The sequence below is a fragment of the Lynx canadensis genome, chromosome F1 (assembly GCF_007474595.2).
Source record: "Lynx canadensis isolate LIC74 chromosome F1, mLynCan4.pri.v2, whole genome shotgun sequence".
Classification (NCBI taxonomy): Eukaryota; Metazoa; Chordata; class Mammalia; order Carnivora; family Felidae; genus Lynx; species Lynx canadensis.
The window spans coordinates 35,099,150-35,125,714 of NC_044319.2; the positions used below are offsets into that span (position 1 = coordinate 35,099,150).

General features: G+C 40.4%; 1 protein-coding gene across 3 annotated transcripts in view; it reads right to left on the reverse strand.

The window, feature by feature from the left end:
• Positions 1-389: 389 nt before the first annotated feature.
• CD55 (CD55 molecule (Cromer blood group)) overlaps positions 390-26,565 on the reverse strand; it is a 57,995-nt gene continuing 31,819 nt past the window's right edge. Inside the window, exons 9-10 of one of the 3 annotated variants that reach the window (XR_003965792.2) lie at positions 12,606-12,747; positions 390-564 (exon numbers count right to left, since the gene is read on the reverse strand). Coding sequence is in view for 1 of the 3 variants with exons in the window: in XM_030301883.2 (XP_030157743.1) it covers positions 12,683-12,747 (65 nt within the window). In the remaining 2 variants the exon portion in view is untranslated. Of the gene's footprint in view, positions 565-11,820; positions 12,748-26,565 lie in introns of those variants that run through there. The other 2 variants (XR_003965791.2, XM_030301883.2) reach the window with 2 other exon arrangements.

Genomic DNA, 26,565 nt, shown 5'->3' on the forward strand with positions numbered 1-26,565 from the left:
TCTCTTTTCTCATTTCTCCCTTTCTTGTTCAATCCATTGTGGGTGTTTCCACTCTTTCTCTTTCTCTCCAGTTGCTTTCAGGGGGGGTGCTTTTCCTGTACCCTCCCCCCTGTCTCCATCCTCTCCCCACAAGCAAAAACAGCTCCCTACCCTGTGGCTTCTCTCTCCCCCAGTTCACCTCTCCATGCCACCTACCTGCTGAGTTCTGTGGTTGAAGTTGTGCAGATTGTTGTGTTAATCTTCACCTCAGTTTTCTAGGTGTGCAAGATGGCTTGGTGTTGATCTGGCTGCATTTCAGGGATGAGAGAGACAAAAAAAAAACCTTCCATGCTGCTCGGCCATCTCGGCCCCTCCCCCTATACTGAAATGCCTTTCTAATTTTGATCCTCTTTAACTTTTAATGAATGTACTTTTTATCCCATGCTTCATTCCAAAGACAATTTAGGTGCTAGTGCCGAATTCATTGTTTGATTATAAAATACGTATGTAGCACCGAGTGTGTTTAGTTTCCATACTCCCGGACTCATGATACAGCACCAGCCTAACACATTGCTGAGTGAGTATCTGTTGAAAAGAACAGAAGGAAAAGTTCTGAAACTTTATTAAGAACTTGTATTCGTTAAGTTCAACTTCTCTAAAATGAAACTTAAGACAAAATTTCATCCTTTTTATTTGACTGAAGATAACTGTTGAATGTTAAAATAGGTAGACAACCCGTCAACCGGTAGCTATTTTTTATTTTCTCTATTAATCTGATAAGAAAATCCAGCATTAGAAAAAAGCTCAATAAATATAATTCTTCAAAGAAGCAATGCTTCAATTAGCTAAAGCAGGAAGTGACAAAATGGATCCAATCCTTTTATTTTTTATTTGTTTTTATTATTTATTTATTTATTTCTTAAATATTTATTTTTGAGAGAGAGAGAGAGAGAGAGCATGAGCAGGGGAGAGGCAGGGAGAGAGGGGGAGACACAGAATCCGAAGCAGGCTCCAGGCTCTGAGCTGTCAGCGCAGAGCTCGACGCGGGGCTCAAACTCACAATCTGCGATCGTGACCTGAACCCAAGTCGGACACGTAACCAACTGAACCACCCAGGTGCCCCGGATTCAATCCTTTTAAATTTTGTTGGTTGTCTTTAAATAATTTAGCTATATGAAGATGCAGAGAGAATGCCTAATAAATGTCTAGCAAACAGTGTAAGAAACAAAGCCTTCCCAAGGGGGTCTGGAAGGAGTGAGTGGTGGCACTTTCTCTCTTGGGAGTCTGTTACTCAACCACCCAGGGACAGCCTTGGGATCTGGAGCCATAGCAGAGTGAGATGTGGGTGAAAGTGCTCCTTCTGCCAGGAAGATGCTCTGAAACCCCCTTACACTTGCTGCTTATAGCTCCACAAGGGGTGGTGCTTCCTGGACAGAGGTATGGAGTGGGGACTAGAAGAGCCTCCGGTTGACCTCCCAGCCAAGGACTTTAGGAGTAGTTGGAGGCACCCCATTCCTCCTCAGTTTTAGAAAATCCCCCAAGAGACCCTCAGTTAGGGATTTACGCAACTGGATTGCCCCAGACTTCCCGAAGGAGGAGGAACTTCTTGTTGCTTTTGCAAAGAAATGAATCATTTGGAAAACTTGGGACTCTGGATATTCCCTCGGAAGACTTTTCTAAGGAGAGGCGGGCACAGAGAGAATGGGGGCATGACACTAATGTGAAAAACCCGAGAAGCACAGCCGGGGAATCATTTATTTGCTTGCCTGCTTCCTACATCAGGATCTTAGGAAAACCTCTCTCCAAAAGGATCCAAGATCCCTGGAAGGGCAGTAGCGAGGGGTGAGGACAGGTTTTAGGAACAAAGCGGGCTCAACGCTGAGCAGAACAGACTTAACGGATCTTATTGCCAAACTGAGGACAGTGTTCCATCCCAAGGGCAACCCCTCCTTCAGAGAGGGCTTCTAGAGGAAATCATGAAGAAAAAACTCAAGCTGTATGTTGAAAAAAGCTAAAAGCACCCAAACATCTGTGAGTATCAGGACATCTTAAAATTTAAATTAAAGTTTACTGAGAAAGAAGGTGAGCACATGTGTGGCTCCGTCGGTTAAGTGTTTGGCTCTTGGTTTCAGCTCAGGTCATGATACCACTGTTTGTGAGATCAAGAGTCAGGTTCTGTGCTGACAATGCAGAGCCTGCCTGGGATTCTCTCTCCTCCTCTCTCTCTCTCTCTCTCTCTCTGAAAATAAATAAATAAGCTTTTTTTAATGTGAAAAAAAAAAAAAAAAGAAAGAAGGAAACCAGCAATGATAATGGTTATTCTCCAGATGCAGGTAGAGATGTCCCTGGAGTTGAGTCTATCCTTTTGGCACTTGTAAGGCAAAAAATTAACTCTGCTGACAGAATGTTAAACTAAAGGAAAGGAGGGATCCTTTCTCAGAAGAACTTACATCAACTTGTTTCAGTTATTTTTACAGCAGGTTCTTCTGCAGAGATTGCCCAGAGAATTGAGTCATTCTAGTACTAGGGACTTTTGAACGAAAGGCTAAGGATTAATTTCCAGCTCTTGATTAGACTGTAGAGTCAGTCTACCAGTTCTAGAAGAAACCTTTGCTATTCTTCAGTTTAACTCGCTTAATTTGCAGGAAAGGGCCTTAAGATCCTGAAAGACGGATGATCATACAAGTCAGTGACAGCTGGCCCTGCCATCTTATTTCCTGACACCAAAACTAATGTTTTGTTTTGTTTTGTTTTTTTCAGAACAACCCAAAAGCTCTTCTGGGCTGGAGAACATGCTCAGAGCTGGCTCACCTGTGAAACACAGTTAAGGTAATTGAGTTAGGTAATTGACTAAGGTATTGACTTCCGGTTGGGAAGTAACTTGTTCCGACATAATGGAACCTGTCCAGAGGCAGGAAAATAGATATGGACCAGTTTGTACTTACTTATTCCCCGTGATAAGAAGGAAGAAAGTTTAAGTTTCCGCACTCCCCTTCAGGCCTCCTATTTATTCTAAAGTAAGAGTCTGTGATTAATTTTGAGTGAGTCTGGTTGAATTATGAGAAGCACGAGGAATTCTAGTCGCTCTCTGTGTTCAGTACCGTCTGAGAGGGAAGACCGAGCTTGAGATGAGATCTTTGGGTTTTGCTTCTCATTAGGGTTTAAAGGAGGGCATGAGGTGGGGGGGGGGGGCAGTGGCAGAAGTTAAGAGAAAATGAGGTTACAATTCAGTTACTCTTCCACGGAGAGTATATGTTCTGAATATGCTTTTTTTTTTTTTACAAATCTGTATGGCAGGTTCCTAAGTACAGTGGGCCTTCAGATGGGCTTGGGGCTACTTGTTCAGATGTTGGAGAACCTTGACGGGATCACGGAAGGCGTGACCCAGCTTTGTCTCTCTTCCTTTCCCGTTGTCTCACTGTTTTACCCAGGCCACAACTGCTTTGATGGGAACAGAATGAAACAGGAAAGGGAAGCATAGGAACAGGAGAAATAAGAACTTTTAAAGAGAAAGAACCCGAGCTGGTCTTCACAGCTACCCTCCAGCCCCACGTGCACACTCCATACAGCTGGTGCCTTATAAATACAACCAACAAATCTATACACTCAGCCTGTTTCTTTCTCTCTTTTTGCCATTATAACCAAATGTTTGTTGGACTATGTAGCATCTCCTTGTCGCTCTTCTAATCCATGGCAGAAATCTTAACTTGACAGTAATTCACTCCCATGGTGTTTTAAGAAGAAGGTGTAGAAAAAGTGTGGGGAGGTAGAATAATATATATTTGTACAGATTGTATGTATATAAAGCCTCCCAGATTTCTGGATATTTTTCATTTTGATGGGCAGTTCAATTCAGCCTGATGTATATACTTTTCTTTTATTTAAAAAAATGTTTTTTAACATTTATTTATTTTTGAGACAGAGAAAGACAGAGCATGAACGGGGGAGGGTCAGAGAGAGGGAGACACAGAATCCGAAGCAGGCTCCAGGCTCTGAGCTGTCAGCACACAGCCCGACGCAGGGCTCGAACTCACGGACAGTGAGATCATGAGCTGAGCCCAAGTCGGACGCTTAACCGACTGAGCCACCCAGGTGCCCCTGATGTATATAGTTTCATGAAGTATTCTTCTCTTATCTCCCCATTACTTTCTCACATTCAGAAACCTCATTGTTCTCTTTAGTATGCAATTTTATAATGACATATTCCTATTGGACTTAAGCCTTTGTGCAAATATTAGCTCCCTTCATTATTATAATTGCAAGTGAGGGGAGGTCTTATAAAAAGCACTGAATTTGGAATCAGGAAATCTATGATAACATTTCCACCTCTGACATTTGTTTACTGAGTTTGGATAAACTAGAAGATCTTTTGACACCACATTTCCTTCATCATAAGACAAAGACATTAAACACCTTTCCTATCTTCCTGACAAAGTTGTGGGAGGTGTTGAGATCCTGGGCATCAATGCAGGAAGGATTGGAGATACAGATAAAGAAATGAAGGCTCAGATTCACTTAGTAAATGAAAGAGAGTCATTACAAAGGTATCTACATTTTATACTGAAAGCTTTTTATTTTTAAGAAAGTCTGAGAGCTATATGTAAGTGTGAATAACCTCAGCTCTACAATTTAGGTTGAGACCGACCTGAGAATATGTTTTTATATTAGAATTTTAGACTTTATAGAAAAGGATCTTGTTACCATTTTAAAACTTGACGCTACTAATTCAAATAAAGTAAAATTTAAATAAAGTTGTCACACAGCAGAAAATATTATTTCCTCCCTGATGACACGTACACAGTAACAGCCGCAGTAATTCCTATGTATGCAACACTTCTGATATTTCATGGTGGGACGATGGCCTTACTTATTGTGCAAATATTTGAAATGCATTTCTACCACTAGAGGGAGATAGAACCATAAGAGATCAAAGTTCACTTGCCTGTTTAAAAGAAGGAAAAACCCCTCATCCTCTAATAATTGCTTATAGAAAGGGACATATACATTGGTTAATACAATGTGATAATTTTCTTTGATATTTTAATATGCTGGTTTAATTTTTTTTTAATTTTTTTTTTTTTTTAGCGTTTATTTATTTTTGAGACAGAGAGAGACAGAGCATGAACAGGGGAGGAGCAGAGAGGTAGACACAGAATCTGAAACAGGCTCCAGGCTCTGAGCTGTCAGCACAGAGCCTGACGCGGGGCTCGAACTCACAGACGTGCGAAGTCGGACGCTTAACCGACCAAGCCACCCAGGCGCCCCTGGTTTAAATTTTTAATACGTAATTAATACTAAAGCTCGACACATGTAAAGGTTCCAGGTAATTTCCAGATGCCATATTACTACCTCAAATCTCTGGGAGTGAATAACAGAAGATGGTCAGTTGTGTTTAGAACCTAGTTTTCTCTTTCACGTTGGTAAACAGGCTAATAAAAGCTATTATATAGAGCTACTTTCTGTCTTGGAATTAAAAAAAATTTTTTTTTTCAGAATAAGCCTCTATGGATGCATTTGCTCTATCAATTCTGCCTAAAATTCTGTAACTATTGTCATACTATATATTCAAGACAATTTTCAAACCAGAAACAACTTCCTTTATTATTTCTGTAGTTATTGTCTACAATGAAAGTATTTTTATGTACATTACTATGTGCTTATATGTGTATATATGTTTTTTGTTTTTTTAAAGTTTTATTTATTTATTTACTCACTTACTTATTTTAAGAGAAAGAGAGAGAGGTTGAAAGGGAGAACATGAGCAAGGGAGAGGCAGAGATGGAGGGAGAGAGAATCCAAAGCAGGCTCCAGGCTCTGAGCTGTCAGCACAGAGCCTAACCCAGGGCTCAAACTCCTGAACCATGAGATCATGACCTGAGCTGAATTCAAGAGCCCGATGCTTAACCAACTGGGCCACCCAGGCACTCCTGTGTATATATGATTTTATAATTTAATATATATATATATATCTTTTTTATAGGACATAGATCATAAAAGTAAGATTTCTAGGTTAAATATTAAATGTATTTAAATGTGATCATATACTGCCAGATTACTATCTAATTGTTGAAACTGACACTTCTGTCACTGATGTGTAAGTTCGCTTTACCAAAATCTTTTTAACTCTGAATGCTTCAAATTTTGCCAGGCTGATTAATGCAAATCAACTTATAGTTTTTATTTGCACATCTTTGAACACGTATGAGATTGAACTTCTTTTCATATTGCTATTGGCTATAAGGAACTTTTCCTCTGTAATTGCCTATTTGTTGGCTTATCCAATCTCTTGTTTGAGTGCTTGCCTCCTTTAGTTTAGTTTAGTTTTATGTTAGATATTAATTTTTTATCTATTATATTGGTTGCGAATATATTCTCTCTAGCGTACATTTATAGTGACTTTGCCATATGTAATTTCAAAGCTAATCAAATATTTTTCTTTAGAATTTTTGGTTTTCTAGTATTGTTCCAGTTTATTCAATTGTTATTCTCAATTCTTATCAGATATATGTATGCTTTCACAAAAAAACAATAAAATGATATATGCATATTTAAATGGTAGATACTTCTTCTACCTGGATTTTACTTATGTAAATGATGTATGCAGTTATCTTTTTTTTCTTCCAGAACAATATGCATTTATGCTGGCCTCATTTTTATAAAATACACCTAGTCTTGGGGTGCCTGGGTGGCTCAGTCGGTTGAGTGACTGACTTCGCCTCAGGTCATGATCTCACGGTTCGTGGGTTCGAGCCCCGCGTGGGGCTCTGTGCTGACACTTTAGAGCCTGGAGCCTGCTTCGAATTCTGTGTCTCCCTCTCTCTCTGCCCCTCCCCCACTTGTGCACTGTCTCTCTCTGTCTCTCAAAAACGAATAAATGTAAAAAAATTTTTTTAAATACACCTTTCTTTTTCTACTGAGTTAAGACATCAAATTCATCCTAAATCAAGTTTCCATATGATGTTAGATCTGTTTCTGCATTTAAACATTTCACTATATTGGTCTATCTATTCTGAAATATAGATTAGTACCTTTTTATGATGAATTTAATTTTATACTTTGACGAATCTTGTTTTGAATAATTAAAGAAATAGAACAATGGTTATTGTGAAAATTACAGTAACTCTCAAAATCAGTGTAATGCACTCCTGATAACGAGAATAAGCAATTTCACATGTTCCTCTTTCCGAGGATAAATCTTGGTGATTCCTAGTTTTCCTGAAACCTAAATACAACACAGGGCTTTTTTAAAAAATAAATTTTCCGTGATGAATAGTTCCATTGTCTTGATTTGAATTTTTTTTTCCTTACAGTAAATAACTGTTTTCTCGGAGCAGCATGGCAGACTGTCCCCTATTGTAAATTACCTTCACTTAGCAAGACCTTTCTCTCTGAGTGGGACTTTCAGTAGGGGAAAGCCTGTGTCAGCTGCTTGACTGTATGCTAGCCTGATTGGAATGCATTTCTCCCAATCTCTCCTACAAAGAGTCGCAGAACTGCGTTATGTAAAAGTCATCCTATGGTTTGGAACATATTCCCTTAAAGTATGGGCTTTTGATTGGTTGTTTTAATAATATTAGCCCTGGCTGTAATGCTTAAATTCATATATCTGCTTTGCCAGAGATATAAATACATGTGAGCCTTATTTTTATGGAAGAGCCTTGAAATTTTCTTTTTTCCCATTATTCAAAAGATAAAGTAAAATCCCCAGTCTTGCTGGATTCTTTATTCAAACAGAGAGTTAGGAATCCTTGTCTCTTTTGAATTAATAACTGTTTGGGGATTGAACGATTCAGCTAAGGCGGAGTGCATGCTAACAGAGGTAAGATTAATCTCCATCTGGAACGCAGAGGGAAGACTGTCTTCTGCCATCTGTCCCAGCCGCTGGTTATTACTGAGGTTGGATCCACAGGATTCAGACCTTTTTGTTTTGTTTTGTTTTTAATGACATGAGGCTGTCTGCAAGGCTTTCGACTTAAAGATGATTAAACTCCGTTTTTAAGAGTCTCTTATGCTTTGGCTCTCTCCCACTCTAACCTCTTAAAAACTGAGGACAGGGGCGCCTGGGTGGCGCAGCCGGTTAAGCGTCCGACTTCAGCCAGGTCACGATCTCGCGGTCCGGGAGTTTGAGCCCCGCGTCGGGCTCTGGGCTGACGGCTCGGAGCCTGGAGCCTGTTTCCGATTCTGTGTCTCCCTCTCTCTCTGCCCCTCCCCCGTTCATGCTCTGTCTCTCTCTGTCCCAAAAATAAATAAAACGTTGAAAAAAAAATTTAAAAACTGAGAACAAACTGAGGGTTGATGGGGGGTGGGAGGGAGGGGAGGGGAGGTGATGGGTATTGAGGAGGGCATCTTTTGGGATGAGCACTCGGTGTTGTATGGAAACCAATTTGACAATAAATTTCATATATTAAAAAAAAGGAAAAAATAAATAAATAAATAAATAAATAAATAAAAATAAAAGTAAAAAAAAAAAAAAGATGATTAAACTCCTTAATTCCCCATTTCTGGTTTGATACTTCACCTAGTGAACTGGTTAGAACCCTAGTCCGGTTAAGGGCAGGAAACAGGTTGCTTTCTTTGGGCGAGTTGAGTGAGGGTCCAACAGAGGGAGGTTTGTTTCTGTGATGTGGGTAACCCAGCAGTGGAGCAGTGGAACTCTGGACCTCTGTGGACATACAGGGTGGATAAATACCATCCCCTGGTGGATAAATTCATTGTATGATGGTCTTGTTCCCCGAAGCTCACTCAGGGCAGTGACAGGCACCTCTGTGTTGAACAGAGGCTCTCCCTGCCCTGGTTCATAGTTCGCTATTTTCTTTTCTTTTCCTTTTCTTTTTCTTTATCTTTTTCTTTTTCTTTTCTTTTCTTTTCTTTTCTGGACAAAAAGGATGACCAAAACCTCCATTTTGCCCAAGCATTTGATGAAATTCTGCTACTGAAGATGATCCGTTGTTTCTTCCCTGAATGAAAGCCCATGAATTAAAAGACAGGGAATGGGAAATCCGGGTGAAATTCGTAAGTCCTAAACAGGATCTCCAGCCTTCTAGAAGCACTTTGCTTTCAGAATCCACATATTTCTTGAGAAGTGAAATGGACATGTTGAAGACAACCCTGATATATTCTGAATATAACCCAGGTCCCACGGAGGGAACGTTGATCAAGAAAAGTTTATGTACCTAATTATTATTTTTTTTTTATTAAAAAAAATTTTTTTTTCAACGTTTATTTATTTTTGGGACAGAGAGAGACAGAGCATGAATGGGGGAGGGGCAGAGAGAGAGGGAGACACAGAATCGGAAACAGGCTCCAGGCTCTGAGCCATCAGCCCAGAGCCTGACTCGGGGCTCGAACTCACGGACCGCGAGATCGTGACCTGGCTGAAGTCGGACGCTCAACCGACTGCGCCACCCAGGCGCCCCTGTACCTAATTATTTAATAGAAAGACAGTGATGTTTTTCAAATGTAATGGTATGTTAGTACAAAAAGAACACTAAATGATATATAAGTGGGAGTAGAGTCTCTAAGGATTCAAAAAACATGAGAAATCAAGATAATATTCCTAATGTTTTAAATGTGCTATTTCTGAAAGAAAAGCAAAAATAATAAAACAAGCACAAACCTGTCTAGTTTGAAGAAAATGGAGGTAACTGCCTTCTAGTCACTGTGTGCAAAGACAATAATTATTTATATATGATAAAGAAATCATTATTCAGGGGATGACACCTTACAATGTTTTTTCTATTTGAAAATGTTGCCTTCCAAATAAAAATATTGACTTGTTCAAATGTTCTAACATCAGTGGCTAATGATAATAGTATGCTTTGATGAGAGGAGAAATAAAATAAACATTAGCTGTGTAGAAAAATCTAAATTTTTTTTTGTTTTGGTTTTTTTGGTTTTTGTTTTTTTTTTAATAAAAAAATATTTATTAGCCATTTGAGTATTCTCTTTTTGAAAGACCTGTTCAAAATATTATCCATGTTTGTATTTGTTTTTTAGTTGTTATTTCTTTTTTTTAATAGCTACTATTTATTGAGTGCTATGTTCTTTTTTTTATTTTATTTTTAATTTTTTAAAAAATTTACATCCAAATTAGTTAGCATATAGTGCAACAGTGATTTCAGGAGGAGATTCTTTAGTGCCCCTTACCCATTTAGCCCATCTCCCCTCCCACAACCCCTCCAGTAACCCTCAGTTTGTTCTCCATATTCATGAGTTTCTTCTGTTTTGTCCCCCTCCCTATTTTTATATTATTTTTGTTTCCCTTCACTTATGTTCATCTGTTTTTTTCTCTTAAAGTCCTCATATGAGTGAAGTCTTATGATATTTGTCCTTCTATGACTAATTTCACTTAGCATAATACCCTCCAGTTCCATCCATGTAGTTGCAAATGGCAAGATTTCATTTTTTTTTGATTGCCGAGTAATACTCCATTGTATATATATACCACATCTTCTCTATCCATTCATCCATTGATGGATATTTGGGCACTTTCCATACTTTGCTATTGTTGATAGTGCTGCTATAAACACAGGGGTGCATGAGTCCCTTCGAAACAGCACTCCTGTATCCCTTGGATAAATGCCTAGTAGTGCAATTTTTGGGTCGTAGGGTAGTTCTATTTTTAGTTTTTTGAGGAACCTCCATACTGTTTTCCAGAGTGGCTGCACCAGCTTGTGTTCCCAGAAAAATCGAAATTAAAAACCATAAGAGACTCTTAAATACAGAGAACCAACTGAGGATCGATGGGGGGGTGGGGGAGAGGGGAAAATGGGTGATGGGCACTGAGGAGGGCACTTGTTGGGATGAGCACTGGGTGTTGTATGTAAGCGATGAACCACGGAATCTACCCCAAAAACCAAGAGCACACTTCACACACTGTATGTTAGCCAATTTGACAATAAATTATATTTTTAAAAAATTAAAACGTTTTTCTGTCCTGGTATAAATACTTGCTGTATTTTAGGAGTTTTGAGTGAGGAAAAGGAAAATCTATGGTTTAAAGGCTTTGGTGTTTCTACTGAAAATAATATATTAATCAGCAATACTCTAATAATTAATAGTCATGAAGGAGAAAAACAAACATGGAAGGCATTAGGCCTAAATTGGCTTTTATAGTAAAAAGACAACATTTAAAAATATAACGTACATATAAATAATGCTAAGAATGCACTTCATTTTTACTTATATTTAATTTAATAAGCACATAGCATATTGTGCCAGGCAGGCAGTACTCTAAGCACCCTACAAATATTGACGGGTTTCATCGTTATAAATACCCTATAAGTTTCCACTATAAGACTTAGAGATAAGGAAACAGGAAGGTTAAAAGAAAACTTGCACAGAATCACACTGATGAAGATCTCAATATACTTTTTCAGTTTAAAAATTAATATAGGGGCACCTGGGTGGCTCAGTTGGTTGGGTGTCCGACTTCGGCTCAGTTCATGATCTCGCGGTCCATGAGTTCGAGCCCCGCGTCGGGCTCTGTGCTGACGGCTCAGAGCCTGGAGCCTGCTTAGGATCCAGGGTCTCCCTCTCTCCCTGCCCCTCCCCCGCTCTCCCTCTGCCTCTCTCTCAAAAAGAAATAAACATTAAAAAATTAAAAATAATTCATATATAAAATGTCCCTTTAAAATACAACTAAAGTAAATTTATCTAGTGTTGTAGAAACAAACACAAAATAGAGAGCGAATAGTATATTTAGCTATTCTAGTAGCTGGGGCTGCCATAACAAAATGCCGTAGACTCACACAGCAGAAATTAATTTTCTCACTGTTCTGGAAGCTGGAAGCCTAAAATCAAAGCGCTAGCATGGTTGGGCTCTCTTCCTGGCTTGCAGTTGGCCACTCTCACTGTGTCTTCATTTGGTGGCGGTGAGTGAGGGAGACAGAGCGAGAGAGCGCTTGCGTTCTGCTGTCTCTCCTTATAAGGGCCATCAGTCCCATCATGAGGGCCCTCTCCTGTGACATCTTGAACCTTAATTACCTCCCAAAGGCCCAATCTCCAAACACCACCACACTGGAGAGTTGGGGATTGAGCATATGACATTTGGAGGGGACGCAATCCAGTCCATAGCAGCTATTTTGCAAGCGGTAATTTGACGCTCCCACAGTGACGTGACTACTGGGCCTCTACCAGGTTCTGTAGCTCCTCCTGAATCAGTAAAGGCCCGATTATTGTGGGTAAAGTTTGTATGTAACTATACAGCTCATGTATTTCTTTTTATAATACTGCATTGAAGAAATTGGGTTTGTATAAGTTTTGGATTAGATCTACCAGAGATTATTTACATCCTTCTAGTTTAGGGCTCTGGACTACCAACCGTCACCAGCCCTGGGGCTGGCGAATATGCTTGTGGGCCCCTGGGACAGCTCTCACCCCTTTGTTTCAACTGTGGGCCACCTCTGGCACCTTTGGAATATGGCACCTGAGGATGGTCAGAGTGGTAGTAGATGACCTCTATCTTCTGTGCCACTGTCTGTGGCACCCAGGACCATCACCCACACCCTCTGTTGGCCCGTGCGAAGGCAGATCTCCAGGGATGACCACTTCTGTCTCCCCCTCAGAATTTTCCAGACTGTTGCTCCACAAGATCAATGACTCTTTCTTTCAATGTCCTCTCTTACCTTCAACTCATGTGGAGATGCCATGCTGTCTTTGGCCAGTGTCGGGGCATGCTGGGCAGAGATGGGAGAACTTTGCATTAGTGGGCTGCTTTTTCACTCCATCCACAGGCGTCTTGTTGGTCCTCCCCACAGGTGGCAAGGTCTGGAAGGCAGAGATGCAGTCCACTTTGAAAGAGACCCCATTCCACAAATGCAGTGATTATGAGTTGCACCATAGGCCAAGACATACCACACACCATCAACTCCAAAAAGTAAATGCAGGACAACTGGAAAATGAAGTCTTGTTTGCATTTTCACTGCCTGGAAAATGGGTAATTCTTGCATTTGTGGTTATCATCCATGAAGCACAGGAACAACCGTTGAACATCTTTGGAAGCCAGTGTTCACGGGTAGCCCGATGCATGATCAACGTAACAAATAACGATATGATTAAAAATGAGGAAATAGTATTAGGGAACCACAGGAATCAGATGACCAATATCCATATAAATGGGTTCTAAAGAACTGGGCATTGTGAATAGTAACAATGGTGCCATCGTTTTCCCACCACTAGGAGATATAAAATTACCCAGAAATAGCACACTGGGCACATTTAGCAATAAAAAAAAAATGTGGGAGATCTAAGATCCAAACCAATAGATATGGTACCTAGACACTATGAGTAACTTCCATGTGCATTGATTAGACAACAAACACATAAATACATACTTTTTCTCTACCCACTATTCTAAATTTCCATCAATAAATGACTCTACCTTACACGGGGACCATGGATTTTGTAATGCAGTTTTAAGCCAGATTGTTGTTATAGACAGGGGATTCTCAAAAAAAAAAAGTTGCTTGGGGTCCTGCACACCCTCGGTGCAGCCCTGTTTATAGGAAGGCAAATGCTGCATCTGCCCATGGCCCTGAAACTTGGTGGGGTAGAGAAGGGGGATCACCAGCATCATGATCCATAGAGGCTCCTTTCATGGGTCAGCCTCACTTGGGCTCCATTTCCCAGTCCCTATTTCTGTGCTTGCCAGCTCCAGTGTGGGAATCTTTCTAGTTTTCTGCAGGAAAAAATGGCTCCATGTCTTTATGCTGCCTCTGTGCACAGCTGAGGCTACAACACCCCCCCTCCCCCGCACTGCATCAGTCCTATTAGGCTCCCATAGGCATTCTACCTTCCAAACAACTTAAAAACTGAAACAGGCAGGTGTTGGCACCTCATCCAAGTTACACAGCAGATTATACAGCAGATATGCGCCCAGCAATCTCTAAACCGTGGGTGGAAATAATAGTGCTCTCTAGAGACATATGTTCCTCAAAGTCAGAGTCGACCCGTTCCTGCTATTCTCCTGCGCTGCCGGGCTCAGAACAGCTGCCTCGGATAGTGCCTCGGCGAGGAAACTGGGCTTCATCTGACCTCACTAAAGAATGTTGAAGCATATGACGAAACAGACGAACGAGTTCTACCGTTAGGGGCAAAAGTAGGAGACTTTGATCAAGTATGAAGATCAGAACATCAGAGCAAGCCTGATAAAGAATTAGGAAAGACTGGAGTGTCCGAATACGTGCCATGTAACCAGTGACACAAAATAAATCCCTGCGGGCTATTTACTAAAATTAGGACGGTGTAGCCACAGTAGTTATAATTTTATGTAAAATGGAGTCGAAAATCCTCTGCAGCTCTGTGGGCATCTATTGGCTACCTGCATGTGTTCCTATCTGTATTATATTTGCTTTACTCAAAAATAAAACCAGCTAATTCTATGTTTATTAACTAGCATGTTCCTGTGGTCTTGATTTCTCTCCCAGTACTTTCAACTGTCTTAATATCCGGGCATGAATAGAAAACATTAGTCATCCTATGATAAACTGAAGGTATCTGGGAGCCCCTATTTAGGGCATGATGAAAAAATTCATTACATTAAAATACCACATTGTTATGGTAAGAATAATAAAAATACAAGAATTAGGAAAGACCTTGTATACTGAGTATATGTGAAGTTACCAAATTGAATATTTTCAAATTTTTAAATTAGAAACGTCAGCTTTCTCACTCTTGTAGCATTTGTCTAAATTAAAAAAAATTGTAGGGTTTATTTATTTTGAGAGACAGAGACAGAGCTCAACACAGGGCTCGAACCCATGAACCACCAGATTATGATCCGAACCAAAGTCGAATGCTTAAGGCACAGAGCCACCCAATGGTGGCTATACAAGGCTTTACAAGGGTATACAAGGACTATACAAGGGTGGCTATACAAGTTATACAAGGGTATCCTTGTATAACTTTTTATATAGAATTTTGTTCTTGAAATGTACCACATAATTCTTGATCATGATTCTTTAATGACCCTTTGAAAATCTTGATGGTCACTATCAATGAGAAAATTTTCTTGTACAATTTGAAATGCTTTTAACTATTAAAAATTTTATTTTTCTCATTTTTCTATTTTTCTTGAAGTTTATTTATTTATTTTGAGAGAAAGAAAGAGGGCACATGAAGGGGGGAGAGGCAGAGAGAGAGACTCCCAAGCAGGCTCCATGCTTTCAGTGCAGAGCCCAATGTGGGGCTCGATCTCACAAATTGTGAGATCATGAGCTGAGCTGAAATCAAGAGTTGGATGCTTAATCAACTGAGTCACCCAGGTTTCCCAACTATGAACAGTTTAAAACACTTTAAATTACAGCTGACCTTGAACAAGGCAGGGGTAAGGGGCTGACTCCCTACACAGTAGAAAATCTGCATGTAACTTTTGACTGCCCCAAAACATAACTACTAACAACCTACTGGTGACCAGAAGCCTTACCAATAACATAGCCAATTAACACATATTTTGAATACTATATGTATTGTATATTGTATTTTTATAATAAGTAAGCTAGAGAAAAGAAAATTTAAGAAAAGCCCAAGGAAGAGAAAATACATTTGCAGTAGTGTCCTGTAAAAAAATCACATATAAGTGGACTTTTGCACTTCAAGCCCATATTGTTCAAGGGTCTACCGTATATATTTTTCTTTGACTTAATATTTTAAATTTACTTATATTGTATTATTCTGACGTGTCTGTTTTTTTCTTTCAGCGTTTCAGTTTTCATAGGAATATATGACAAGAACATGCATTGTGTTTAGGAATTCTATTTTTCAATAGTGGTGGCCTAAAATTGGGGCCAATTACCCTCTGAGGAGAAACTAATGTAACTGCATTTAAAGCATTAGAAATTATCTTACACCCATTGATAAGTCAACAAAATAGAGTGGGGATTACCAGAGAAAACTCTGGGAGAAAACCTGAACCCAGAAAAGAAAGGGAGAATATTGGCAACAACATTAAATCTGCCCTAGGGTTGTTTACGGATAGCAGGAAACTTACGTTTATCTTTTTAATTTCATGGGGCAAGAGGAACAGAAGTCATTTTCCAAGGCCCATCCAAGGTGGAAAGTTTTACCAGATGCGGTCCCAGCTTTTCCATGGACTTGCAAAGGACTCTACCCTCAGGCTTAGAATGAACCAAAAGTCAACTTGCTGCTTCTGAACCCAACCCTGGAGGATTGCAGGGAAAGTTGCCATAGTGTTGAATGAAGCAGAAAAAATTAAAAATGAATAGAAATATACACACTTAACCCTGAGAATTTGTACCGTTGCTCAGTCATTGTGAGGATTCACAGCCCAAGTTCTCGAGACCTGAGTGGGCCAGGAAACCCCACGCCCTAAACGTGGTTTAAGGTAGTGCCCAAGTGATAGTGTAAAATAAGTTTGGTAGATGGAAAACCAAGTATCTCTGGAGAGAGTACCTTCACCCTATGCCTTAGAGAATCCCAGCAAGTAATTTTGCAAAGACTAATGAGTAGCACAATCAAAGGCAACTGGGCACATAAGGAAATAAGCCCCCATGAATAAGACCTGCAGAAACAAGGGAAACAATGACATGGTGAGTAGGAGTCAGAGAAATAGATCAGGCTTAAGAATTCAATTTAAAGAGTCACCCAGGTGGCTCAGTCAGTTGGGTATCTGACTCTTGACATTGGCTCAGGTCGTGATCTCACGGTCGTGAGGTCAGGCTGCCTATTGGGCTCTGCACTGAGGGTGGAGCCTGCTTGAGATTGTCTCTGTCTCTGTCTCTCTCTCTTCCTCTCTCTCTCAAAAGAAATAAACATAAAGAAGAAGAATTCAATTTAGTAAATTATTTGGCAGAGGCATCTGTCCCACAGTATGCACAGGAAGCAAATAGATCCGAAGCCTTCTGAGTTTTTGAGGGAATTGTGTAGTTAAGAAAATTAAATCTTGGACTTAGGGACTAGAGGAAGATGGCGGCGTAGGAGGACGCTGGGCTCACCGCGTCCTGCATATCGCTTAGATTCCACCTACACCTGCCTAAATAACCCAGAAAACCGCCAGAAGACTAGCAGAATGGAGTCTCCAGAGCCAAGCGCAGACGAGAGGCCCAGGGAAGAGGGTAGGAAGGGCAGTGAGGTGGTGCGCGCTACACGGACTGGCGGGAGGGAGCTGGGGCAGAGGGGCCACCCGCCGGCCAAGCAGAGCCCCCGAGTCTGGCTTGCAAAAGTGGAAGGGCCTGACGGAGTGTGTTCTGACAGCAAGAGGGACTTGACATCTGGAAGGTTATAAGTTAACAGCTCTGCTCGGAGAACGGGAGGGCTGGAGGACAACGGGAGGGAGAGTTGCTGAGCCCCGGAGGACAGAGCACAGCTTGGCGGGGAACAAAGGCACTCACCAGCGCCCTCTCCCTCGCCCATCCCCCAGCCAAAATCCCAAAGGGAACCAGTTCCTGCCAGGGAAATTGCTGGCACCGTGCAAACACCCAATGCCGGGCTCCTGCAGATCCACACCTCTGGCGGTGGGTCTGACTCCCTCCCGCTGCCGCAGGGCCCCTCCCGAAGTGGATCTCCGAAGGAGAAGCGAGCTGAGCCTACCCCTTCTGCCCCCGTGCACCTTGCCTACCCACCCCAGCTAATACGCCAGATCCCCAGCACCACAAGGCTGGCAGTGTGCAAGTAGCCCAGACATGCCAGGCCACCCCACAGTGAATCCCGCCCCTAGGAGAGGGGAAGAGAAGACACACACCAGTCTGACTGTGGCCCCAGCGGTGGGCTGGGGGCATACATCAGGTCTGACTGCTGCCCTGCCCACCATCGCAAGTTATGCAAGACAGCACAGGGGAAGTGCCCTGGAGGTCCACACCACTCTAGGAACTATCCAAAATGACCAAATGGAAGAATTCCCCTCAAAAGAATCTCCAGGAAATAACAACAGCTAACGAACTGATCAAAAAGGATTTAAACAATATAACAGAAAGTGAATTTAGAATAATAGTCATAAAATTAATCGCTGGGCTTGAAAACAGTATAGAGGACAGCAGAGAATCTATTGCTACAAAGATCAAGGGACTAAGGAATAGTCATGAGGAGCTAAAAAATGCGATAAACGAGCTGCAAAATAATATGGAAACGGCTGGGATTGAAGAGGCAGAGGAGAGAATAGGTGAACTAGAAGATAAAATTATGGAAAAAGAAGAAGCTGAGAAAAAGGGAGATAAAAAAATCCAGGAGTATGAGGGGAAAATTAGAGAACGAAGTGATGCACTAAAGAGAAATAATCTACGCATAATTGGTATTCCAGAGGAGGAAGAGAGAGGGAAAGGTGCTGAAGTTGTACTTGAAGAAATCATAGCTGAGAACTTCCCTGATCTGGGGAAGGAAAAAGGCATTGAAATCCAAGAGGCACAGAGAGCTCCCTTCAGACGTAACTTGAATCCATCTTCTGCACGACAATGGGATACTATGTGGCAATGAGAAAGAATGAAATAATGGCCTTTTGTAGCAACGTGGATGGAACTGGAGAGTGTGATGCTAAGTGAAATAAGCCATACAGAGAAAGACAGATAGCATATGGTTTCACTCTTATGTGGATCCTGAGAAACTTAACAGAAACCCATGGGGGAGGGGAAGGAAAAAAAAAAAAGAGGTTAGAGTGGGAGAGAGCCAAAGCATGAGAGACTCTTAAAAACTGAGAACAAACTGAGGGTTGATGGGGGGTTGGGGGGAGGGGAGGGTGGGTGATGGGTATTGAGGAGGGCACCTTTTAGGATGAGCACTGGGTGTTGTATGGAAACCAGTTTGACAATAAATTTCATATATTGAATAAATAAATAAATAAATAAATAAATAAAATGCTGTCATTATCATATACTAAAAAAAATAAATAAACCATTTGGAGTTTATTTAAAAAAAAAAAAAGATCTTGGACTTAGAAAAACTTTGGCTGTTCAAGCCTTTGGGTGCCCCAGATTTCATGGGCAGTAAGTGGGCTGCAAAAGCTGTACGTGTCAAAGAGAACAGAGCCCCTGACCTCCATTCACGGTCATTCTGAAGTGACCAGGGAGATAAATGAATTAAAAGCAACCTCCCTGGGGCAGATCCACAATACTAGTGACCAATGGTGTTGGATGTAATGAGACTTACAATATAGGAATCAGAGGGAAAGCAGAGCAAACGGAATTCTTAAATCCTTACTGATATTCTGTAGATAGACATGTTTGGGCTGGCAAGGCTCCAAGTGCTGTGGAAGATAATTTAACAATGAATCTCGTTCCAGTGCCAATTAAGATATTTATAAATTGGTCAGATAGAGAGTATAGAACACTGCTGTGAGGAAGGGTTCCACAAATCTTTTTGAAGTATCTGTTCTTAATTGTTCCCGTTAGGGGTGAATCAGGCTTCTTTGTCTCCATGCCATTTTCTGCCAAATATTATATGACTGCTTTTACATGGTAGACCCAATTAGATTCCTAGCTTCCATGGACTGGGAGAAATACAGATTTTAGTTTTCTGATTTTTTTAAAAAACAACTGTGAAAACAGGGTTAAGAGAGGAAATGTACATTTCTACACAAATTTTAGGATAAGTTTCTTTTTTCTTTTTTCTTTTCTTTTTTTTAGAGAGAGAGGGTGTTCAAGCAGGGGAGGGGCATAGGGAGAGGGACAGAGAGAATCTTAAGCAAGCTCCTTGCCCAGCAGAGTCCAACATGAGGCTCAATCTCAGACTGTGAGATCATGACCTGAGTTGAAATCAAGAGTGGGACTCTTAACCGACTGAGTGCCACCCAGGCACTTCTAGGATCAGTTTCTTAAAATCCCTGCTGGGACTATAGATTGATGTGTGGAGAATTGATATCTTAACATTATTGACTTTTTGAAGACATGAAACTTAGTTTTGCAATTCATTAATTTCTAATTCATAACATTTATTTAGGTCTGTAATTTCTCTCAGTAAAGTTTTATAATTTTTGTAGAGTTCTTGACATGGTTTAAAGAATGTATCTCTATTTCAAATTTTTGGATGCTATTGGAAACAGTTGTTTTTAAATTTCATTTTCTAATTGTGTATTGTTAATATATCAAAGTAAAATTGTTGTTTGTGTATTAACATTGTGTCCTGTGACCTTACTAAATTCCCTTATTAGCTCTGGTAGATTCTTTTCTAGGTACATAATCATGCCATCTGCCAATAAAGACAACTTTACTTCTACTTTTCCAATTCATTGACTTTCATTTCTTTTTCTTCCCTATTGAACTGGCTAAAACCTCCAAATGACTGTTGAATAGAAGGGGTAGATATCCATGACTTGTCCTTAGGTAGAAAACATTGAGCCTGTCACTGTTGAGTATGATGAAATTTGTAGGTTTATGGAAGATGCCCTTAATTAGATTAAGAAATTTCCCTTCTCAGTTTGCTGAGATTAAAAAAAAAAATCACATTTGCTTATTTTTGATAGAGAGAGACAGAGCACAAGTTGAGGAAGGACAGAGAGAGAAGGGGACACAGAATCCGAAGCAGGCTCCAGGCTCCAAGCTGTCAGCACAGAGCCCAACGCGGGGCTCGAACTCACAAACCCTGAGATCATGACCTGAGCCAAAGTCAGATGCTTAACAGACTGAGCCACCCAGGCGCCCCAGTTTGCTGAGATTTTAACATGAATTTCTGTTGGACTTTATCAAATGCTCATTCTGCATCTACTGAAATGATAATGTGGTTTTCTTTCTTATTTTATGAGTATGTGAATTACATTGATTGATTTTTGGATGTTAAACCAACCTTTTACTCCTTGGAAAAAACTTATTTGATCGTGATGTACCATAAATCTTTTATATACTGTGGGATTTGCTTTGCTAAAATTTTAAGGATGTTTGTGTCTATGTTTATGAGGGATATTGGTTTATAGTCCTCTTTTCTTGGGATGTCTTTAGCCTCATAAAGTAAGTTTGCAAGTATCTTTACCTTCCGAACGAGTTTGTGTAGGATTGGTATAATTTCTTCCTTAAATGTTAGACTTTACCAGTGAAGAAGCCATCTGAGCATGAAATATTCTCTTTGAAAAGATTTTTTATTAAAAGTTCCATTTTTTATTTAAAATCTTTTTTAATGTTTACTCATTTTTGAGAGAGAGAGAGAACGTGAGTGGGGAGGGGGCAGAGAGAGAGGGAGACACAGAATCAGAGGCAGGCTCCAGGCTCCGAGCTGTCAGCACAGAGCCTGACGCAGGGCTCAAACCCACGAACCATGAGATCAAGACCTGAGCTGAAGTCGATGCTTAACCGGCTGAGCCACCCAGGTGCCCCTAAAAATTCCATTTCTTCAATTAATAGAGGTCTATTCAAGTTTTCTATTCTTATTGGGTCAGACTTTGTAATTAATATCTTCAAGTTAATTTGCTCATTTCATCTAATTTGTTAAATTATTGGTATAAAGTTAAGTTTATTGGTATAAAGTTGATATTCTCTTATTGTTCTTTTATACATTCTTTTTAAAATGTTTCTTTTTAAAATATATTTTAGAGAGAGCGAGCGGAGAAGGGGCAGAGAGAGAGGGTGACAGAGGATCGGGCTTACAGCAGAAAGCCCCATGTGGGGGCTTGAACTCACAAACCATGAAATCATGACATGAGCAGAAGTCAGACGTCTAACTGACTGAGCCACTGAGGGGCTCTTCTTGGTTATTTTAATGACCAGGCTTTGTAGTGAGTGATGTATTCTATTGCACTGTTAATACTGGTGATTTTTGTCTTTTCTCTGTATTCTTTACCAGCCAAATGGAGGTTCATCAATTGTTTTTTTAAAGACCTAACTTCTGGTTTCATTGGTTTTCTCTTATTTTTCTGTTTTCCATTTCAATGATTTTTACATTTATCTTCGCTTTTTTCTTTCTTCTATTTGATTTTCATCACCTTATTGCTTTGGAAAAGCACAGGCAGGCCATTTTGTAAAAATGTCCCTCAAATTACTTTTTTTCTGGTGCTCCCTCATAATTCGATCCTGATTATGCAATGTTTGGCAGAAATAACCCAGAAATGATGCTGCATTTTTCTCAGCATGTCCTATCAGGAGGAACCTCATGTCCATTACTGGGAATGTTAATTTTGACCAATAGACTGAATTAGTGTCTGTCAGGTTTCTCTACTATAAAGTTACTTGTGAGGAAGTTATTGTAATGTGTCTTGTGAGGAAAATTTGGAGACTATATACTTCTCTTATTTCTCATCAGGCTTTCCCTCACTCACTAATTGCAGAATCCATTGAAGATTCTTGCCTGAAAGTATTGTTACAAAGAGGGCTGCCAAATGCTGATTTTCTAGTTAAATCGTTCCTTGTACATGTATTCATTGGAATTCTGCTGTAAAAAAAAAAAAGGAATTTTCTTTCCCATTTATTTATTTATATCAGCATGCACTCAAGTTTCCACTTTTTTCCTATGTATTACAATCCATTGCCATTATTTTTTTTTTTTTCTAATTGTCCCAGATTTGGTCAAAGGGAGCTTGTTCAAGCTGGCTTCTGAGTCCTTTTGACAGGTTGCCATCATTTTTTGAGCATTTATTTTCTGAACCCATTAATTTCAGATACTACAAGATGTTTCAGGGTCATCTTCTACTTTCCCTGCCCCAGCACTAGTATCGGCCTTTTTCTCCAAGGAACTTGGATTTATTTTATTGGACGATGATATTTAGATATCTAGTTCTGCAGTCTCATTGCACCTAGGATTTCTGAGCAGACCAGATCTAATGTACATTTAATGTATGACATGTAGAAGACCCTCAGTAAACATGAGTGAGGGATGGGAAAGTAGACAGATTATGATAACAAGGACTGGAAGAGGAATGTACATTGCACTTGAACTTGCACACAAATCTCTGGTAGGGCAAAAGCATCCCTTGTTGACCTCCCTCACTCCACATATTACCAGGCCTGGATGTGAACTTGGTGCCCTATGTTTTTCATTATTGATACTTGTAGGCCAATCTCCCTCCTCCCTCACCACAGAGCCCCTTCCTTCGAATCTCATGCCATCAGAATACATCACCTGCTACCTTCTTTTCTGCCGTCATCTTTAGATGTCTGGGCCACTCCAAGCTCAATGGTTGCAGTCTCGATTCACGAGCACTCACACCAACTGGCCCACTAATTTTACTAAATTTCTCCAGTCTTTTCCTTCTCTTCCTCTCCTCAAATGTATAACACCTCCTCACGTACTTCATACTCGCGATGACCTTGCTTTCTATGTCGATAAAAAAGTAGAAGGAAATTTGCAGAAGTTGCCACCATGGCATCCCACACGCTTCTGCAGATGAACCTTTATATGCTACTTTCCTTCCTATTAACTATGGATGATCTGCTCTATCTACTTCTATCTAAGGCCAGGCTCTCCATTTGTGCACTAATAACAGCTAAAGCTTCCTGAGCACTTCCTATGTGATTGGCAGTATTCTAAACCCTTTACGTTTATTAACTTACTTCTCGCAGCATCCTATGTATCACCACTTCACAGATGGAAAGGCACTTTATAGATAGATAAATAAGGTACACAGGCAAGGAATTTTCTAAAGTCACACAGTTGTTAAATGGTGGGAGTTTGATTTGAGCGCAGGCAGGTTGTCTCCATAATTCATGCTCTTGACCACTAATTATACCACTTTTCCGGATGGAGTCAATTACCTCTCACCTCCTCAAGAGCTAGAAATCTTCCCTTCTTTCTCCTGCATCATACCCATCAGCATATACCATGATATACTTCTCCCCATATTTTAAAATGGCATGTTTCTTAAGCTCTCAGTATGTTCCAACGAACATTTCTCTGCCCAAACTTTTCTGCAAAACGTCTCAAAAAAGTTGTCTGTATTCACTCGCGTTGGCCATCTTTAATCTCTCTTGTCCCAGTCGCTTTTTGGCCTCTTAACCTAGGCTTTGACTCACAACCACGCTACTGAAAGAGCTTTGCTCAAGGCCACCAATGATGTCCATATCGTAAACCTTAATGCTGAATCTGTCTTCCTCTTGCTTTCATCACTTGGGTTCATTGACACATATTCTCTTATTGATGACTCCCACATATACATCTCAAGCCTAGACCCCCGCTTCAGAACTCCAGATTTGTATTTTTGACTACTTATACAACATCTCTACTTTGATGCCCAAAAGGCATCTCAAACTTACATGTAGGAACACAAACTCCTGAACTTTCTGTTACAAAAGTCTTCCCCAAGGGAGTTAAGGTTTAGTAAGCGCAACCTCCCCCTTTCTGTCCCTCAGGCTAAAACTCTTAGTGTCATCCGTAATTCCTTTCTTGCCTTTTTAACTGCACACCTAATCCTTTAACAAATCCTGCTAGTCTCAACTTCAAAATATAACATTATGCTTCCCATCATATACCTCTGAGTCCTTACCTTTTCACCCCAGAAGCTGTCAGGATGCCTGGTTCAGAGACTTTGAGGTTGTTAGCAACATTTGTCTTATTATTCACAGGAATCTTCCCTCTTCCTGGTTCTGTTTCTACCTCCCCCCCACCCCACCAGCTTAGTTAGTCTATGATGAGAGTATAGGATTTCAGAGAACAGCAAGGAAGAGAGATGTCTTTTAGTGGTTCTGCTCCCATAAGTCAGGATGTTCCCCTAGAGCAAGGAAGACCAAAATTTGCTACCCGCTTGGAGTTGAGAAAGGGAAAACTATAGGGAAAAAAACTTAATATATTAGTAAATTGTCCTACCGGAGTAAAGAACAGATACACTTTTAAAGAATATATGGGAAGGGCGCCTGGGTGGCTCAGTCAGGTAAGCATCTCACTTCAGCTCCGGTCATGATCTCGCAGTTCATGAGTTCGAGCCCCGAGTGGGGCTCTGTGCTGACAGCTCAGAGCCTGGAGCCCGTTTCGGAGTCTGTGTCTCCCTCTCTGTGTCCCTCCCTGGCTCATGCTCTCTCTTTCTCTCTTTCTGAAATAAATACACACTAAAAGAAAATTTAAGGAATATATTGAGATGGATGAAGTAGAGGCAATGGGAAGCAAGGAAAAGAATACCACCACTTCTCAACATTGAGACAACAAGGAGCATGAAAATGAACCAGCCACCACTGGACTAGTTTGCAAAAGAAGCATTGACTAGGGAGGAAGCCATTTTTTTTTTTAAGTTTTTTAATTTTATTTTGAGAGAGAGAGAGACAGAGCATGAGCGGAGGAGGGGCAGAGAGAGAGAGAGAGACTCAGAATCTGAAACAGGCTCCAGGCTCTGAGCTGTCAGCACAGAGCCCGAGGCGGGGCTCGAACTCACAGACCACAAGATTGTGACCTAAGCTGAAGTCGGACACTCAACCGACTGAGCCACCCAGGCGCCCCATGGAGGGAGCTGTTTTTTAATTTAGGCAAGGGGGTGGAGGGGACGCTCAAGTTGGTTGAGTAGAAAAAAAGGCATTTCCACCTTGGGCATTAACCAACAAAAAGTAGTAAGGTGTGATAAGACAAAAAATATTTAAGTGTTCTAAGAAACGTGATAGTGATAGTAGGTTAAATATCATACTACACAAATTTCTGTGGTAAGCAAGTATAATTTCCTGCATGGATTATCAGCAACAGTGTCAAGGGTAACGGCAATACGATCTTTGCAATCAAAGTATCATCTCAAAGGAGAGCTTACCTTGGGGAAAAAACATAAAATTATTCAAGTTCATGACAACAGGACACAAAGTAGTTATAAATCCTGTAAGACAATGCCATTAGCCCCAATACGCCTACTGTTTATTTTCTTCAAGGTAACTATTAAATATTTTTCAGCTTTATCTTTATCTAAATAATAAGATATAAAGGTTAACTCAGTGTATTGTATTGCTGAAGTTCAATATTTCCCAATATCTGAAATTCCTGTGATTATAAACCTGTGTCCATTGATTCCACTTTAATCACACAGAATAATTATGCAGAACTTACCATTTTTACTTCTCCACTGAACACAAGTCTTCTCCGTGAGCCTTTCCTACTTTGGGCGCACTGCGTTTGCACTTTCCATTCCTGCTATGTGAATCTCATCTATTTGCCCTTCCTTAATTCACATCCTGTCTCGAATGCCTCCCTGCCCACCACGCGCTCGTGTAGCAAAGATAGCTTAGATACTCCCTGTATTCTGTACAGGTGATTCTGTAATATTTGTTAATTCTACACTTTTTCTCTCACTGTGTTAGTTTTGCTTTTCCTGTGATAGAACATAAGCAAATTGGGGGTAGCCACTGTGTTGTAGATCTTGGTAAGCACACACCTAGCACATGGTGACCTGCACATAGTAGGCGCTCAGGTGTTTTTGTAAATAACTGAATCGGTGTTATGTTGGCTGCTACCCCAGGAAGCACCAAACTGTCACAAAGTAGGCGGAGCAGGCCCTCTTATTTAACAATTGGATTAGTAGCTAAATGGATTAGTAGCTATGTGTGGCTAAATGCAGAACTTCTAGGAAAGTTCAAAAAATTTCCTAATATTATAAGCTATTAGGAAATTATTGTTAATCTCGTTAGTTGTGATGATTGTGGTTAGGTAGAAAACATGTCCTTCTTGTTAGAAATGCATACTGAAGTATTTATAGTGAAATACCATGATGCATATGACGTTTACTTTAAAATACTTTAACAACAAAATGGATGA